At 55.7% G+C, this 16,568-nt stretch overlaps 1 protein-coding gene across 1 annotated transcript in view; it reads right to left on the reverse strand.

The window, feature by feature from the left end:
- Positions 1-6,468: 6,468 nt before the first annotated feature.
- Positions 6,469-16,568, reverse strand: part of SPOCD1 (SPOC domain containing 1) — a gene marked incomplete at both ends in the record, with an annotated part of 28,209 nt that continues 18,109 nt past the window's right edge. Inside the window, 13 exons of the mRNA XM_079698074.1 lie at positions 6,469-7,136; positions 8,058-8,244; positions 8,534-8,623; positions 9,163-9,298; positions 9,616-9,766; positions 9,996-10,128; positions 12,015-12,140; positions 13,844-13,960; positions 14,068-14,227; positions 14,988-15,078; positions 15,401-15,461; positions 15,616-15,657; positions 16,120-16,296. Of these exons, the coding sequence (XP_079554200.1) occupies positions 6,469-7,136; positions 8,058-8,244; positions 8,534-8,623; positions 9,163-9,298; positions 9,616-9,766; positions 9,996-10,128; positions 12,015-12,140; positions 13,844-13,960; positions 14,068-14,227; positions 14,988-15,078; positions 15,401-15,461; positions 15,616-15,657; positions 16,120-16,296 (2,139 nt within the window). The remainder of the gene's footprint in view (positions 7,137-8,057; positions 8,245-8,533; positions 8,624-9,162; positions 9,299-9,615; positions 9,767-9,995; positions 10,129-12,014; positions 12,141-13,843; positions 13,961-14,067; positions 14,228-14,987; positions 15,079-15,400; positions 15,462-15,615; positions 15,658-16,119; positions 16,297-16,568) is intronic.

A 16,568-nucleotide genomic window follows, 5' to 3' on the forward strand; every position in this document is an offset into this window, starting at 1 on the left:
GACTGAGGAAGAAGTAGGGGGTGGGGGATACCCTTTCCACTCGTTCCCCTTCTCCCTCAGAGCCCAGACCCACCTTTTCTCCCTTCCCAGCAATTGCATCCCCAGGCCAGGAGGCCAGGAGGCCAGGAGGGCAGCCAGGTTATTAGCCTGAAAGTAATGATTTGTTTAACGTCCTTATTCGTTGAATGAGTGAGTGAACAAATGAACAAGTGAAAAACAAAGACTGAATGAATAAAAGTCAAACAGAAGGCTCGATTGACTGACAGAAGGAGAGACTGACAGGCAGATGTTTTGGCTTTGGGGGGCCTCAGATCTGTTTCCTGTCTGCTTTCATTAGATGGTGGGAGGCCCAGGGGGAGTGAGGGGCCTGGCCAGGCGATCTGCAAGGTCAGCCCTGGCTTTGGCGAGTGGCTCGTGCCTTGGGAGGGGGTGCCACTGCCAGGGGCTGCTAAAGGGGGAGCGCCAGACACTGCCTGTGTCTGGGTCCTTTTGTGTCCTGTGGAGGTCTGCGTCTGTGTGGGTGGCTCCGTGTGAATCCCTGTAAATGTGTGTCTCTGCTCAGAAGCTCCTCCCTGCCCAACAGTGAGAGGCCCTGGGGCAGGCCGCACCTGGGTCTCGGTGGGTGGGGGGGATAGGGGATGTTGGTGAGCCTCATTACCCCCTTATTTACACCGTGGCCCCCTCTGGAAGAGCCAGGCCTCAATGTGCCCGCCTGTCAGCCAGCGGCTTAGCAGTGAGGGAGAATTCTCCTGGGGCCTGGAGGCCTCCACCATCTGGCCAGACCAGTGTTGGGGGAAGTGGGGGGACCTGTCGCAGGACGACCCTCTGGGTCCTCGGGCTTGGCATTAGGCTCATCTCAGAGAGGGATGGGAGTGTGGGCACGTGGGAGTGCAGGTGTGTGTGGGCATCGCTGCATGGGAGCCCGTGTGTGTGATTTTGTGTGTGAGACTGCGTGGGCAGATAGGTCTGGGTGTGACCATGAGTAGAATTTTATGTGTTTATATTCATGACTGTCTATGTTTATGTGTCTGCATGACTGTATCCTTGTGGTCTGGGGTTTCTGTGTATGATGGCGTATGTCCCAGGCTGTGAGCTAAGTGCATGAGTCTTGGGTCTGGGGGTTTTCCATGGGAAGCTCCAAGGTGGAGGCTGGAGTGAGAAGGGCCCGGTGGGGACTGGAGCTGTGGCCTTGAGAGGACGGTGAGCATTCTCAGTGAACTCCTGACTCGGCTTTCAACCAGGAAAAATTAATCTCCAAGTCCATTCCTTTAGAAACTGTTCTCATTTCTCTCCTCCTACCTGGGTGAGGCCCAATGGTGCTGAGTCCCACTAGAGGGGCTGGAAGTCCCTGTGAGGAAAACCAAGGAGTCCTAGAGGATGTTTGACAGTCTCTGAGCCTTGATCCCTGGAGGCAGACCCTGGAGTCAGCAGAAGTCGCAGGTTCCCCGTGAAGCATCCCATAGAGAATTCCCTCATCTGCCCCAGTACAGAGACAGCACACACATAAAGCCACTTTGAGGTACAGTCACACAGTTACCCAGACCTGGGCACTGACACAGCATCACACATGAACTGGAAACCCACGTGTGTAGTCACAGATCCGCTGCACACAAGCACATGTACCCATTCCCATGCACACATCACAACACGCGGACACTCGTACAGGCACTCAGATGTATAGACACATGCGTGCTTACACACAGGAACATGCCCATACATCGGTAACACACACTCTTGCAAGGACATACATGTTTGGGCTTACATGCACACAGACATGCTTGCATACATGTTCACAAATATTCTGTCCCTTCCTACCCGCACTCCGGTACTCTCAAACCAATGCCCAGCTGCAGCTCTCACCCACTGTGCATGACCCTTTGCAAGGTGGGCATCAAAGGAGGACAGATGCCATATGCATCTGGGACCCTAGGAGTATGGAGCTGTGTGTCTATATATCCAAATTGTATATGTGAGTGCCACTGTGTGTCTGGTCGTCTGTGTGGCTCTGTCTAAAACAGGGAAGTGTCTGTTTATGACACTGTGGGTATTTTCCTGTGTATGTCGGCGCGTATTTCCGAATGACCAATGTGTAGCTCTGTGTTGTGTGAATGTGAGTGTGGGTGACAGTATAGGATGTGTGGATCTGTGTGACTGCACTTTGTGGACTATCTCTGTGAGCATGTCTGTCTATGTGTGTCTACGTTTGTGTATATGCACATTTCCCATGTATATATGACTCTGTGGTCCTGAATCCACAGGCTGGCTGGCCTGACTCCCTCCCTGCAGAGGCTGCAGCCTGGGGCGGGGCCGGGAGAGACTGCACTGAATCCGTCAGCCATTGACAGTCGTATTTGCAGAGCCCCGAGTAGGATGTAATTGCTTCTATTAATCTTTCTCCGGTTGTTAATTGCTCACTTATTGGGTTGTGTATTATGCCGACTGTTGCTCTTAATTCGCCTCCATAGCTGCAGGTGTTTGCTGCCTTATTAACTGTTAATCGGCGCAGCTAGAGATGGAGACTTAATTGGCCCCCAGAGCGGGACACAAGCAGGCCAACTGGGCACTGCCAGGCTCTCAGCCTGTCCCTAGAATCCTTACCTGTGGAGCACAGGTGGCTACGAGGGAAGGAAGTGGCTCACTGCCATCCGCTGGCAGACAGTAGTCCTGCATACAGTGTCAGAGTGACAATGGCAGGGTATGGCCCCCAGGTAATTCCACCTCTTCCAGGAAGCCAACCAACCAATCGGAATCCAGCTTCTATACTCCCTCTTCATCACCAATAACCTTCCTCTACCCAGGATAGGAGCCAATCTCATTTATTTTAATTGTCTGAACCTAACTGAGAACTAAGAGACCAACACAGAGTGGAACTGATTCTCCTCCTTTAACACCTGCCCTGCCTCCCCTCTGACCCTAGCAGTCAAGGATGTTAAGGTTACAGAGACACCAGCAGAAAGGAGGGAGAGAAGGAGCTTCTGCCAGAGCAGGAAGGTAAAGTTAGACCCAGGAAGGACTTCCCAGCTTTTGAAGAGGCTATCTGGAACAATTAGAGTCCAAGTAAGAACAAGAACTTCCAGGAGATCTACTGCTCCATCCCAGCCACGCTCAAGGGGTAGGGTACCTCGAAGCCTCTGCCCCAACAGAAAACTCACTTCCTCCATGGCTCTGCTACAGAGCTGCAGCAGTGAGAGGGCTCTCCATACTGAGCCCTCCACCCCAAATCACAGCAGAGGAGTCCCAGTTGTCCACAATAAGGACCCTGAGGACCAGAAAGGGCAAAGGAGTGGCCCCAGGGTTCCCCAGTCCTCTCTGGTAAAGGCTCAGATATATGGCTCTTCAAGCAAAGTTTCTGACCTTAGCCTCCTGCTGGACCCTGCTCCATCCCAGATATCTCAGTCCTGGAGAGTACTTTCTCCATCACCTTAGCTCTGGTTCTTAAGTCTCTCAACCTCCCTGCTGCCGTTTTGAGACAGAAATGCAAGGTTTCTGGAAACAGTTGGCCACTGAGAGAGACAAGGATGTAAAGGTGTGTGTGGTGGTGATGGTGATGGGGGTGGTGGTGTCCGTGTTTCTCACCAACCTGGCCTCCAGCCTCCAAGAAAGACAAACAGGCAAACTAATAGTCCTCATCCTGTGCTTCGAACCCAGTCTGCCCTGACATCTGGAAGTTCTTCCGGGTGTTTAGTTGTCATGACATGAGCTGCAAAGAAGTCAGTTTGCTTTGGCTGGGGCCTGAGAGGAGCTGGGCTCCATGGAGGGAGGCAGAGAGCTACCACTGAGTGGATCCTGTATGCCAAGAGCAGCAAGAAGTGCACGTAAAAGTGGCATCCCATTGAACCCTCACATAACTTGATGAGTTAGGGATTAGTATCCCTATCCACAGAAAAGGAAACTGAGCCATAAAGAGGACAACTAAACTTGCCCAAGGCCACACAGACAAGAAAGGGCAGAACTGGGATTCCAACCAGGCCTGGCATTGAGTGGTGGGACTGGGTCTTTGGTCAAGGGTACGTGGACAGATTCATCCAAACAGCTCTATGAGGTGACTGGGAGGCCCGGGAACCGGTGGTCACTATTACAGTTCACCCGCCCACCCCAAATCTGGGAACATTAATAAGCAAAACACTCACGCATGCGCGGCCCACGTGCCCATCAGGCGGGATGAGAGAGAAGCAAACGGAACTGTCCAGGGATAGTTGCCCAAACAAGTTCCGGCTCCGCCTCTATGTTAATTACATGCAGATATATGTAAATTTGCACACGCCACCGCTCAAACCTTTGGGAGCAATGGGGTGACACTGGAGCGGTTGCTATGGAAACCCAAAAGCGACCCTCCCTCCCCCTACCGCACAAGCAAACGCGTAGACACGTGCACAAAGACCCAGGGTTCCTCGCTCCAGAGCCCAGAGGATAACGGAGTCGCGGAGGGTGTGACCGGAAGGACCCTCCGGGACGGCGTCCTGCCCAGGGGAAGCTGAAGCCCGCAGAAAGTCGCGGGGAGAGCAGCGTCGACGGCCGCCTTCCATTAAAACCGAGGGAAGCTAGCTGGCCCTTCGGGTCCCCTGATACACCTACTCCGGTCCAGCAACGTGAGCCCCGCCCAGCGTTGCTCAGCAACCCGAGCCCAGCAACCTCCGGTCACGCCCCCTAGCAACAGCTCCCCTAATCCGCGCTCCTGGCCTCCTCTGCCGAAAGAAAGGCAAGGGGCTTGTGGACTAGCGCCAAAAGGTGGGTGGAGGTCATGCTGTCCAGCCCCCAGCCTCGAAGCAGGCTGAGGATTTCGGGGTTCACCTATAGCCCTCTCTGCGGGGCGAGTTGCCAGAGGGCCGCATGATCACTCCCATTTACAGAGGGGAAAACTGACGCTCCGAAAGGCAGTCCCAGCCCAGAGTACGGAGCTTTTTTCCCCCTGAGTGCTCGGGAAGGGAGCAAACGGTCTCCCGTCTCCCTGGGAGGAAGTCCTGGGCTTGGAGGGAGGGGGCGCATAGCCGTCCCCCAACTGCCCTGTGTTAAGGAAATGACCCAGGTTGCTGCCGACTTGAGTCAAGCCGCAGGTTGCAGGGTAATTTGGGTAATTTGCATATAGCACTGAGGCCCTCACAAGGCCCTCGGAGCTCCCCCACACCCCCGGTTCACCTGTCCAGTCCCCCCCCTTGTCCCACCCCCGGCACCCCACCCCACCCACACACGCGCGCCCAATCCCTACGGCTAAATTCCCACACTTCGTCCCGCCTCCAGCTTGGCCTCCAGTCCTGCCAGCCCCGACCTCCATCCCAAGGCCTAGGGCCCCCTCTGCTGTCGGTCGCGGGTAGGGCAGCAGCACAGCTCATGGGGCAGAGAAGTGGGACTCCCCCAACTATTGCCCCATCTTTCCCAGCCCACGGTGAGGCTGGTACATGGGTAGACTTCAGAGAAGGGGTGGGAAGAGATACACCCCTTCAGGCCGGGGCAGCGGTGAACGGTGGGGTCCTGCCACAAGTTCTCTCCTCCAAGCCAGGCCCTGCTTCTGGACCCTGGGTTAGGTAGCGAGGAGGCAGTTAGTTCCCATGGCAATGCATAGACTCAGCTCTCCGGAGGTACACACACACTGAGATGCCTTACAACTGTAGCTGCTGTTAAGAGCTCACTCCAGGCCCCAGGCAAAGCAGCACCATCCTGCCCTATAACACCAGCCTCCAACCACATCCTGAATGTCCACCCCCACCCCCAGGCCAAGACCCTTGGCTTTCTCCAGTATCAGTCCCCAGGAGCTGGCAAGAGGAACAGAGAGGAGACATCCTATTTGGACCTCCCAACTTCCTCAACAGAGACCCACACAGACATATGGTCACAGGCATGCGCACACACAGAGACCCTCAGATACACACAGCGACACGCAGGGATTACAGCGGTAACCCCCGACTATCCAAAGGAAAAAGTCTTGGTAACTGAAAATTTTTAAATCCATTGCAACTTGCTCTTCTTTTCCTCTCTAACAATCTCTAAGTGTCTATGCCCCTTCAAAAGCCTCATTTTTCTCTCTCTCCCCCCAACCGAGTGCTGCCTTCTCTCCCATCACTTCTTCCACCCAGTTCAAAATACTTGCAAAATGCTTCCAGAGCCCACCATGGCAACAGCTGAACCCTGGCGCACAGTGATGGTTAAGGACCTCAGACAAGCAGCTGGCAAGGCTGCCCCCTCCATCCCTAACACGTTAGCTCTGCTATATCTGTGCACAGAAACTCCCAGACACACCCACGCCAACCCACACGTGGCCAGGCCCAGGGTCCCTCCTGTCCAGCCAGCAGATGCAGTCTCAACTTTGCCAAATTCTTTATTAAACCAAAAATTAACACCAAGCAAACTGCAGAACAGGAAATTCAAACAGCTAACCGTCCCCTTCCTCTGCCCCTGTTGCTCTTTCTGGAGCACCTTAGGGTTCAGCACTGGTTAGGGAATTAAAGCCCCTCTTTTGGTGGGTAATGAGGGTCAGGTCTCTGCAGGAAGGGGACACTCAGAGCCGGCTCCATCTGTAGACCCCAAAGAGGAGTCAAGGGATGGGCCAGGGGGCTCTGGAGCTGCAGGGGACTGGCAGAGGAGGCCAAGAATCCCAGGGGCTGCAGGAGGCTGGGCAGGAGGTCGGGGAAGTTGCTCCTGGCCTAGGGACCTCAGTGAGGCTTGGAACAGGTGGCTTATGGCCACCAGGGATTTGAGATGCTGGAGCAGGGCTTGGCGGTGACAGGAAGCCCTGTGGAGGTGCTGGTCATGGCCAGCTGGTGAAGCTGAATAGGGATGCCAGGACTGATGCCAGCCTGGGTTTGGAGGCCGTTGCCCTCGCCCAGGACCCTGCCAGGTCTCACACTCTCCCCACAGTCTCCCCCTGCCTCTGGGAGGCCTCTGCCAAGCACAGATTCCCCTTGGAGCCAGGCTGCCTTTGCCCTGGCCCTGCTGCAGGGCACCCACCGGGGGAGGGGATTCCTTCAGGGCCACGTCTGGCCCCGTGGCCTCTGGCTGGTAGCATCTCATCTCCGCTTTTCTGTTGAAGGGGAGCATTTTGCGAACCTTCCCCCACAAGGGGCTGGACTCTGCTGTGGCCAGAAGCCCTGCCTTGGGGAGCAGCACAGCCAGCAACAGGTTTGAGTGAGTGGTTTCCAGGCCTGGAGAAAGAGGGGGAAAGAGACCAAAGGCTTGGATGGAGAGAACTCATAGCCCCCAGAAGCTGCATTCTGGCTGTGGCAAGAGGTCTGGAGGTTAGACCCCAAGAAGAGCTTTCCAGTAGTGAGATGGGGCCCATGAGATGCTGGGAAAGTAAGTAGGAGGGTGTAAGATTTGCTCTCACAGTGTGTGAAAGGGTTCACTTGGCTGAGACTGGGGCATGGATGGTTTAATCTCAAGACCGTATGATTCATTCTACCACACTGTCCCCAGACAGGCAGCCCAGAAAGATCAAACACTACTCAGCAACAGGTACAGTCCACCCCTTGATACCCCCTCCAGCCCCCTCCCATGCTTTCCTGGATCCACGCCCTGGAGGTTATCCAGGAACAAAAGCCAAGCTTGGCCCAGGATAGCTGTGGTGAAAACATCTCTCCTTCCTCTTTTATTTAGGTCCTAATTTCAGCCAGTTGGTGGTTCCTGCCTCTATTCTGCTATGCTGGGGTCAAATGTGATTGGTGAGTTTCTCATCAAGGTGCCTGATTGGAGAGGCTGTATGTGTGGTGGTTAGGAGGCCAGTTTCTGCTACTGCCTGGCTCTGTGACTCTGGACATGTCACTTGCTTTCTCCCTACCTCAGTTTCCTCATCTATGAAGTGAAAAAATTAATAGCACCATCCTGAAGGGGTTATTTTGAGGACTAACTGAATTAATATAAGTGAAGCTTTCAGAATGTTGTCTGGTGCATAGTAAACAATATACAGGTCTGAGCTCTTCTTGTTTTTGTTCTCACGTTTGCCCATCTCAGAATTTCCCTTCTGAGATGTGCCTGCCTCCATGGAGACAGGGGTGACTGTGTCTACAAAGCCTGTCTGGTCACCAAGTGATGGGAGACAGGGCCTGGGATGGGCATCGGGCACTCACCTGGGCCTCCAAGAGGGCGCAGCCTGGAGGGCAGGGGCTGGAAGGCAGGCAGGGGCAGTAGGACCACCCCCATCTGTTCCACAGCTGCCAGGCCATGGCGCTGCTTGTTGTTGAGGTAGGAATAAAGCAGGTGGCAATTCTGGGTGTCCCGAGAGCCCTGTGGGCACAGGCTGACCACGCAGATGTCCTGAGGTTGCAGGAAGGAGAGCAGGTTTAGGAACAGTCATTCTTTGCTCCTGTGAACACCCCTGGTCTCATCTGAACCTCTGAGAACCCTGTGAGGAAGAGTGGCCCCATTTTCCAGAGGTGGAAACAGAAGGACTTGCCCAGGGTCACACAGTGAGTCTGCAGTCACAGTGGGAACTGGACCCGGATACCTTAAACCAGGCCTCTGCTCCAGAGCTGGAGCGAAAGAGAGCTCAGGGCTGGGGATATGGTGCTAGGAGGAGAGGTGGTGCCCAAGGGTGGGTGGTTACCTTGGCCTTGGCTGGGCAGATGCTGGCCAGAAAGTCCCAGACAGCACTGGGGGGGATGCAGCCTGCGGAGCGGATCACCTGGGGCAGGGCCTGGGGACAGGTAGGAGGCCAGTCAGCCTCCCAGCTTCCCGCCCACTTTAGGCAGACTCAATACTGGCTACCTGGAAGCCACAGCCTATGGCCAAGAGGATTGACAGGCAGTATATCAGGAGCCCCAGTGGCTGCTGGAAAGCCCTAACTACCCCTGGAGGCCTACAGCCTGTCCTGGCCAATCTCCTCCACTTCTCAGAAGCCCCTCACTCCCTCCTCTAACCCCCTACCCTCATCCAACACTTGGCTGATCATTCACTCACTCAACAATAACTCGTAAAACCCTTCTCTGGGCCAGGATGCACCAGACCCTTTTCCTGGGTCCTTCCTGCTTTATGCCTTGGGTTATAGGGAGTCATTTGCGCATGTGTCTCTGCAGGAGTGGGGCTGCATCTAGCCTAGCACAGGGCCAAGCACAGAGAGGGAGCCAATGACTTGTTTCAGAAGGAGTGAGTGGGTGAATGAATGAACGGGGGTGTGTGTAGCTGACTGGGCTGGTCAGTGTGCAAGGGAGTCTTCAGCGAGCCGGGCAGGAGTACCCGGATGAGCCAAGAGCTGTGCCCCGAGACCAGCTGGGCCTTGACCCGGAACTGCTTAATGGAGAACATGTCCAGAGACCCCTCCCAGGGTGGCTGGCTGGGCAGGGCTTTTGTGGACCCAGCAGGCATCTGGAGCCTAGAGGGAAGGACAGAGAGAACAGGGCCAGGTGAACTGGTCACCAGGGCTTCCCCAGCAGCTCCTTAGTTTTCAGAGAAGGTCCTGTGTCCCCACTGTGGGTGCCGGAACACTGGTCCAAACATGGCCTTATGTGGTAGAGACCAGTAGGCAGGGATGATTAGTTCCATTGCACAGATGGGGAAACCGAGGCCCACATAAGAGGCAGGATTTGCCTAAGGCCATATGGAAAAACCCAGCCTGTGTCTGCTGCCCCAGCAGGTGGCCTCCCCCACCAACCCTGCCAGTTGCCCACATCCTTGCCCGCTGCCCCATACCTGTCCTTGGGCTCTGTGGGAGGCTTCTCCTTGGTTTGGGGCATCTCTGGAGAGGACATAGGGACTAGGCTTGGGGCTCTCTGGAAAGCATCATCCCTCATCCTCCTGGTGGCTATGAAGGAGGCTGGCCGCTCATACAAGGGCTTCCAGTCTGCAAAGAGCAGAGGCAGGAGCTGAAAAGGGGGCCGGCAGCTAGGCTGAAGCCAGCCCAGGGCATTAGAAACGGAGTTTGAACCAGGTCCTTTTTGAGGTGACCTGGAACACAGGTACCCCCGCCCCACCACCTTCTCCCCAAGCCATGAATCCCTGTTGCCAGTGAACCCCCCACTCAGCCCCGGCCTACCCACCACCCCTGTGCCCCTCCTGTGTCTCCCTCCCACCCATGCAGATGCGGCAGCTGGGGTCTAGGAAGTGGTGCTTGTGCTGCTCTGTGGTGTCCTCGTGCTGCTCCGTGGTGCCCTTTGACGTGGCAGGCAGGGCCAGTGGGCCGCAGTCTATGGACACCTTGGGTCCCTGGGAGGCAAAGGAGGAGAGAGGGGTGGGCTGGGAAGGCGGCTGGGGAGGTCAGCAGCCCTCCATGAGTAGGGGGCCCTCAGGGCTGTGGTTTTATTTTTCTAAATAATATATTCTTTAATTACAAAAGTATCGTGAACTTGTTACAGAAAATTTAGAAAATATAGAAAATTTGAAAATTAAAAAAAAAAAAAATCACCCCTTGTCCCACCACTCAGAAACAACTGTTGATACTCCGGGTATTTCTTTATAATAGTTTATCTATACACAGAGTTTTGGGGGTCCTTTTGTGGCTCATGTGTCCATGAACCAGAGCAAAGGTATCTGCCGTGTTATACCGTCCCTGTAGACATTGCACTGATGGGGTGGGCTGGAGTGTACGCATAACCTCTGCTGCTAGACAATCAGGTCGTTCCCAGGCTTTCGCTGTAACAAATAACACTGAGGACATCCTTATGCTGAAAGTATTTTCCTAAACTTTCAATTATCTCCTTAGGACGAGTTCTTAGAGGCAGATGACAGAATTGGGGAGAATGAACGTTTTTAAGAACCTTGATGCCCAATGCCAAATCACCCTTTTTCCTCATAATAGAAACAGCTTTAAACACACAACAAATATTGATTGCTTCAGGAAGATTTGAAAAGATCTTGAAACTCTCACTATTGCCTTAAAACCACCTCCAGAGCAGTGACAAGGCACAGGCTTTGGAGTCAGAGAGCCTGGGTTCCAGTCTCCCCCACTGCCAACTAAGTGACCTTGGGCAAACGGTTTCAGGTGCCTCACCCAGGAAACTGGCATCACCCATCTCGTAGGTTATATCGTGAGGTTTGAATGAGGCATTGTTTGTAAAAGTGGCACACAGTAGGTGTTCAATCGGAGGAAATGTTACTATACTGTGTTATCTTCCCCTCCCCTACTCTGCCGCCCGCTCTCTCTTCCCTCTCTCTCTGGCTCCTCCCCCTACATTTACATTCAATTTACTCAGGGAATACAGGTTGGTTTGGGTTGGGGAGCAGCCACGCCCTCTTAGGTCTCCTCTCCGCACAGCCAGGAGGTCTGGTTGTTGGCCTGGATACTGGTGAGGGAGAGCAGGGGTTTTTGTCGGTCAAGGTCACTGCCATTTCCCCAGCGAACGAACATGGCTCAAGGGACCCTGCGCTCCCCCATCCTGGACACACAGCTGATTAGACCAGGGTGAACATCTGACCCACGGGACACCCAACCAAAGCCAGAGCAGCCTTCTCCTGAGAGCGACTGAAGTGAGCCAAGGGGGCGCTCTGATTGGCTGCAGAAGGCTGAGGGGATGGGTTCATTGATTTGAGGGCTGCTGAGCCATCCTGTTGAGCCATGTGCAAGGAGGAGGAGCCAAGGGGGAGGAAGAAGAAGGATGGACAGGAGGATGGGGCAGATCCCCCACAAAGAAAAGGACACTCTGCACAGGCTGCTCTGGACTCCAGGTGGTGCCCTGCCGGCGCATCCCTAAGTCCTTCTGCTGAATAGAGCAAGTCTCTGCTCCTTACATCCCAAAAGTCCCTGCCTCAAACAGTGTGTCCCTCCTGCTTCCCAACCTGGGATCTGGTCGGATTGCCTGAGGTTGGGGGGAACTGTGGAGATAGGACTCACTACTACTCACACGAGGTGCCTTGGGGTTAGGCCAAAAGGAGGGGAGCAGCACTGAGAACGTGCGGACAGGCCCGGTGCCAGCGTTTGTCTCACCCCGTGCTCACCCAGACCCTGTGCGGCGACCATCATTCCCCTATTTACGATGAAGACTGTGGGCCTCAGTGTAGTCAGATGACTTGCCCAAGGCCACACAGCTGGTGAGGTGAGGGGTGGGATCCGAGGGCACAGGCCCTGCCTGGTACCACATCAGGCTCCCACTTACCACCCGATCCTCCAGGGTCAGCGTCTGGTCCATGTCCTGCAGGATCTCGACTTCCCCCTTGTGGGTCAGTTTGGAGGCCGGGAGGCTGCACGGCTCCTTCTGTAGCTGCTCAGTGATCTCCAGGCCCTGAGGGGCGGGGCAGCCCCAGCTCAGCCAGGGTTGGAGGACTTTGGCCACCAAGAGCCCAAGTGCCCCCTTTCCTCCCTTGAGGCCCCTCCGCTGTGGCTCCCCTTCCGTGTCAGCCCTTTCCTTTCCTCCACGTCTCTGCTTCTGCCAGTCCCTCACCTGGAGACCCCCCACCATCCGCCTTACCTCTCCATTTTCCACTCATTCACCCTTCAACTCAAACACGGCCTCCCCCAGGAAGCCTTCTTGAACTTCGCCTTCTCGCACGAGCCAAATCTGCCCCTGACTGTATCCCACCCACCCTCTGCCCTGGGAAGAGTGTGGGGTAGTCGAAAAGAGCACAGGCGCTAGAGCACCAGCTGTCATTAATAAAGACCCACAAGATGGTGTGGCCCTGGGCAAGCCCTTCATTGCTCTAAGCCTTAGTTGATCTGTTCTCTAGAAATGAAATTAAGAGCATCATATTAAACAGCTTATGTTGAGTGCTTAGCCTGGAGCCTGGCTCACAGTAAATGCTACTTGTGATTCTTATTGTTGATAAGTGTCATCCTATCTGAAACGATTCCTGAAAGCCTGTCTCTTCCTTTCTAACAACCCCTGGAGGACAGAAGCCCTGTGCTCCCAGCAGGGTTGGCTTCGTGGGCATGGGCTCCATGCAGTAGCCCAGGGCCCTGCGCCTTGAAGGGCCCCATGCTAAATACTGCTGTCATCTTGAAATTCTTTTTTTCTTTTTTTCTTAGCCGCGCTGCCGGCATGCAAGATTTTACTTCCCCGACCAGGAATCGAACAAGTGCCCCCTGCAGTGGAAGCATAGAGTCTTAACCACTGGTCCTCCAGGGAAGTCCCTGAAATTCTTAATCATTGAACAAAGCACCCGCATTTTCATTCTGCACAGGCTCCACAATTTACATAGCTGGTCCTGGTCACCCACAGTGCCCGGACAGAAGCTCAGAGTGGACAGATGCTCCTAATGGATTCCAGTTATTAATTCTAACCAGCCCAGTGTCTGTCAGAACAAGGGCCTTAGTGCCCCAGCCCAGCCCACAGGCCCTGCTCCCTCAATCAGTCCCTCCCTTTCTCACTGGGACACCAACAAACATTATGCAAGCATCTCCTGAAGCTGGCTCGGTGCCCACCCCTTCCCTGCCCCTGTGCAGTTCCCTGGGAGAGAGAGAGACCCACGGACGCAGGGTGTATGGGGTGTATCTGTGAACTGCTGGAGGCTGTGGGGTTCCTCACTCAGCCTGGGGCACTAGGAAGACTTCCAGCCTTTTCTGGAACCTCTGGGGCTGGACTGGAGCAGGGGCATCACACTGGGTCTGTGCCCCATGGATGGCGGATGACAATCCTGGATTCCAGACTCTGGGCCAACATCCCCAGTCCCCCCACCCCCGAGCCCAGCTCCATAGAAAAGCAAGTGGAAGACGACACCCCCGGGGGCGTCACCTCTCTACTGAGCTCTCCATCTCCAATCCCCTTCATTTCTGCCTCTTTTCCCTTTTTTTTTTGGTGGGGAGAGTCTCTCTGACTCTCTCCCTGTCTGCCTGATCTTTCTGTTCCCTCGTTTCTGTTTCTGTCTGTCCTGTGCTCCCCTGTCTCATCACCTTCCTCCTCACTCTTTGTCTCTGTTTCTCCCGCTCCATCCTTGGGCCTCCCCCTCCCCAAACCCCTTCTCCATGTCCTGACTTGACCCAACAGCTCACCCTCTTTTCCTCCTGGTCCCGCCAGCGGGCCAGCTCTTGGGGGGCCAGCTGGGCCGAGCTCATCCGCACCAGGCTGTGGGGGCTGACGTCTCCGTGAACCACTTTGAGAAACAGGTCCTGCAGGGGCAGGGGCTGCACCACACCGCTTGGAGAGCCCCACCCAACATCCTGCCAGGGCTTCCCACCTCTGAGGGGGACCCAGCCCAGCCCGGAGCCCTACTCACCGGGTTCCTGGGGTCCCGCAGGTTGAACAGCAGGCTGCGGTACTTGTTCTTGTAGCGGCCGTTGGTGGCTTGTGTCAGGTCGAAGAGGGCTGCCTCAATGCCGGCAGCGATGCCCTCCACCGCCTCCTCACTCAGCACCAGGTCTGGGCGCTCCTGAAGGCTGTGGGGCACAAGGGCAGGGCCAGGGCACCGAGCCCGAGAGGGAGACATGGGTGGAGAGCAGGGTCTGGGCCAACTCTGGTTTCTATTCTGAACATTTTCCTCCATGAACCCATTTATTCTCCCCCCAACTCCGTGAAGAAGAGGTATTATCATTCTCCATTTACAGATGGGGTGACTGAGGCTCACAGAAGATAAGGGGCTTGCCTGAGGCCACACGAGGAGTAGAAAAGTAAGATCGGATTGCTCAGCCCCTGCTCGATCCCTGGCCAGTGAACCGGGGTATGGAGGGAGGGGAGGAAGCCTGGTGGGGGGAGGGTAAGGCATTGGTCAGGGGAGGGGATGGAGCCCTGACCCTGGATGTAACCCTGAATCTGCTACTGACTTGCTGTGTGACCTTTGCAAAACCCTGTCCTCTCTGGGCCTTGGTCTCACCATTAGTAAAATGACAGCTCTGTGCTCAGATCTCTGAGATAGTCCCAACTGTGATAGTCTCACTATGTCTGAAAGCATTTGCTGTGGGCGACGTCCACGAGGACCTGAGCAGACACTGAGAGCTGCAGCAGCTTAATGAGAAAGCACAACCCTGAAGCCAGAGAGACCCAGGTTCAAACGTGTGGGCAAATGACCTCACAGGATAAAATGGGGTTAGTCATACACACAGAAGCCCTTAGAACACGGCACAGCCCTGGAAGGTGGTGTGTGTGAAGGCAGCCCTTCAGGATGTCCTGGATGTCAGGGAACGAGGAACAAGGCCTTACCGACTCCACAGCGCCTCCCGCATGGCACGGACCACAGTGCCCCGTACCCCAGTATCCAGGGGTAGCTTCTCCTGTTGGGGCTGAAGCTGAGCTGTGGGGAAACAGAGTCTCTGGCGCCTAGTGGATGCTCAGGGGCAAGGGGAGGGGGTGACTCAATCCTGAGGGGCTTAGGCAGGCACGGGAGGGGTCCCACCCTCAGCGACCCAGGGCGTCTAGGATGTCTGTCTGGGAGCCGAGTCCAGGCAGCCAGCGGTCCCCACCCCTTTGGGGAAGGACTACAGGCTGATTGGGGGTGGGAGAGGAGAGGAGTCTTAGCAGGGGCTGGGGCCCGGAGCTGGGTGGGAGCCCCCTGCGTGCTCAGTAGTCCCTAGAAGACAGACAGCTGCTAAGGGGCACCCTCCACGGCCCCTCACCTGAGTCCTCTCCCCGCACTTGCTCACCAGGCTCTTCCTCTTCAGCCTCCACTGGGCCACACTGTAGGGGAGGGGTGAGGAACCGAGGCCTTGTCCCCGGGTGCAGCCTCCCAGCCCCAGGGGGACCCTGCTTCCCCAGCCACCTCCCCAGTCCCACATTCCCCCTACCCGTGCTCCAGGGAGGGATGCCGCGTGGCCAGGGCAGAAGCACTCACCCCCGGACACTCAGCACCAGCCTCCTGAACGGGAACCCCCTCCTGCAACAGAATGAGGATGTGGAGAAGAAGGTGGAGCCCCTGGGCAGAAAGGAATGACTCCTCGGATGGTGGAAGGGGTCAGAGAGGCCACCAGAGCCCCATGCTGTCCCCCCTGAGGGAGGCGGCTAGAGGATCTTGGGATGGCAGGACATGAGGGCGGCCAGGCACAAAGGTCAACAACTGCTCTCTCCCCAAATGCATGGAGGCCCAGCCCCTCCCTTCCTCCTCCGCTCCGGTCAAGCTCCTGAACTCAGCAGTGCAAGAGAAGGAATGCACAGACCACCGCCCGGGGGCGGCCAGCCAGCAGAGGTCTAACCCTGCCTCTGGCTATTATGTTCTGTGTGACCACGTGCAAGTCACGGCGTCTCTCTGGGCTGCAGCACCATCTCTGTGAATCAGGTGTGCATGTGCCTCTCCCAACAGGATGAAGAGACCTGTCAGTGTAAAGAACATCTTCTGTACCTGGCACCCCGCGGGGTCCCGGGCCATGGGCCTTTCCTTCCTTCTGGGCATCGGGACAGGTGAGGCTGAGTTGTCTTCCATCATGTTCTCCAGAACCTCCAGCTTTGGAGGCAGGAGCCCCCCTGCCTGGCCGTAGCCGATGGCCCCCAGGAGGTGGATCACTGCCCCAGAACCAACCTGCCAGGGGAGAAGAGCCCTTCAGAGCACTAACCTCACCTGCCATTGTTTACTGTCCTCGCTCTTCCCCACTGAACTGTAAGCTGCTTGAGGACAGGGAGCATGTATGTCTTAGCCCCCACTGTATTCCCAATGCCCAGAAAAGGCTGGCACAGAGGAGGGCTCTATAAATGTTTGCTGACTGCCTGGCCTCCATCCCAGGAGAGAAGTCTGTCTTCATTCCCATCCTCTCGGCTTCCCCTCTCACTCCCAGCCACGTTCAGAGTTACGTG

Source organism: Hyperoodon ampullatus (assembly GCF_949752795.1).
Source record: "Hyperoodon ampullatus genome assembly, chromosome: 2".
Taxonomy (NCBI): Eukaryota; Metazoa; Chordata; class Mammalia; order Artiodactyla; family Ziphiidae; genus Hyperoodon; species Hyperoodon ampullatus.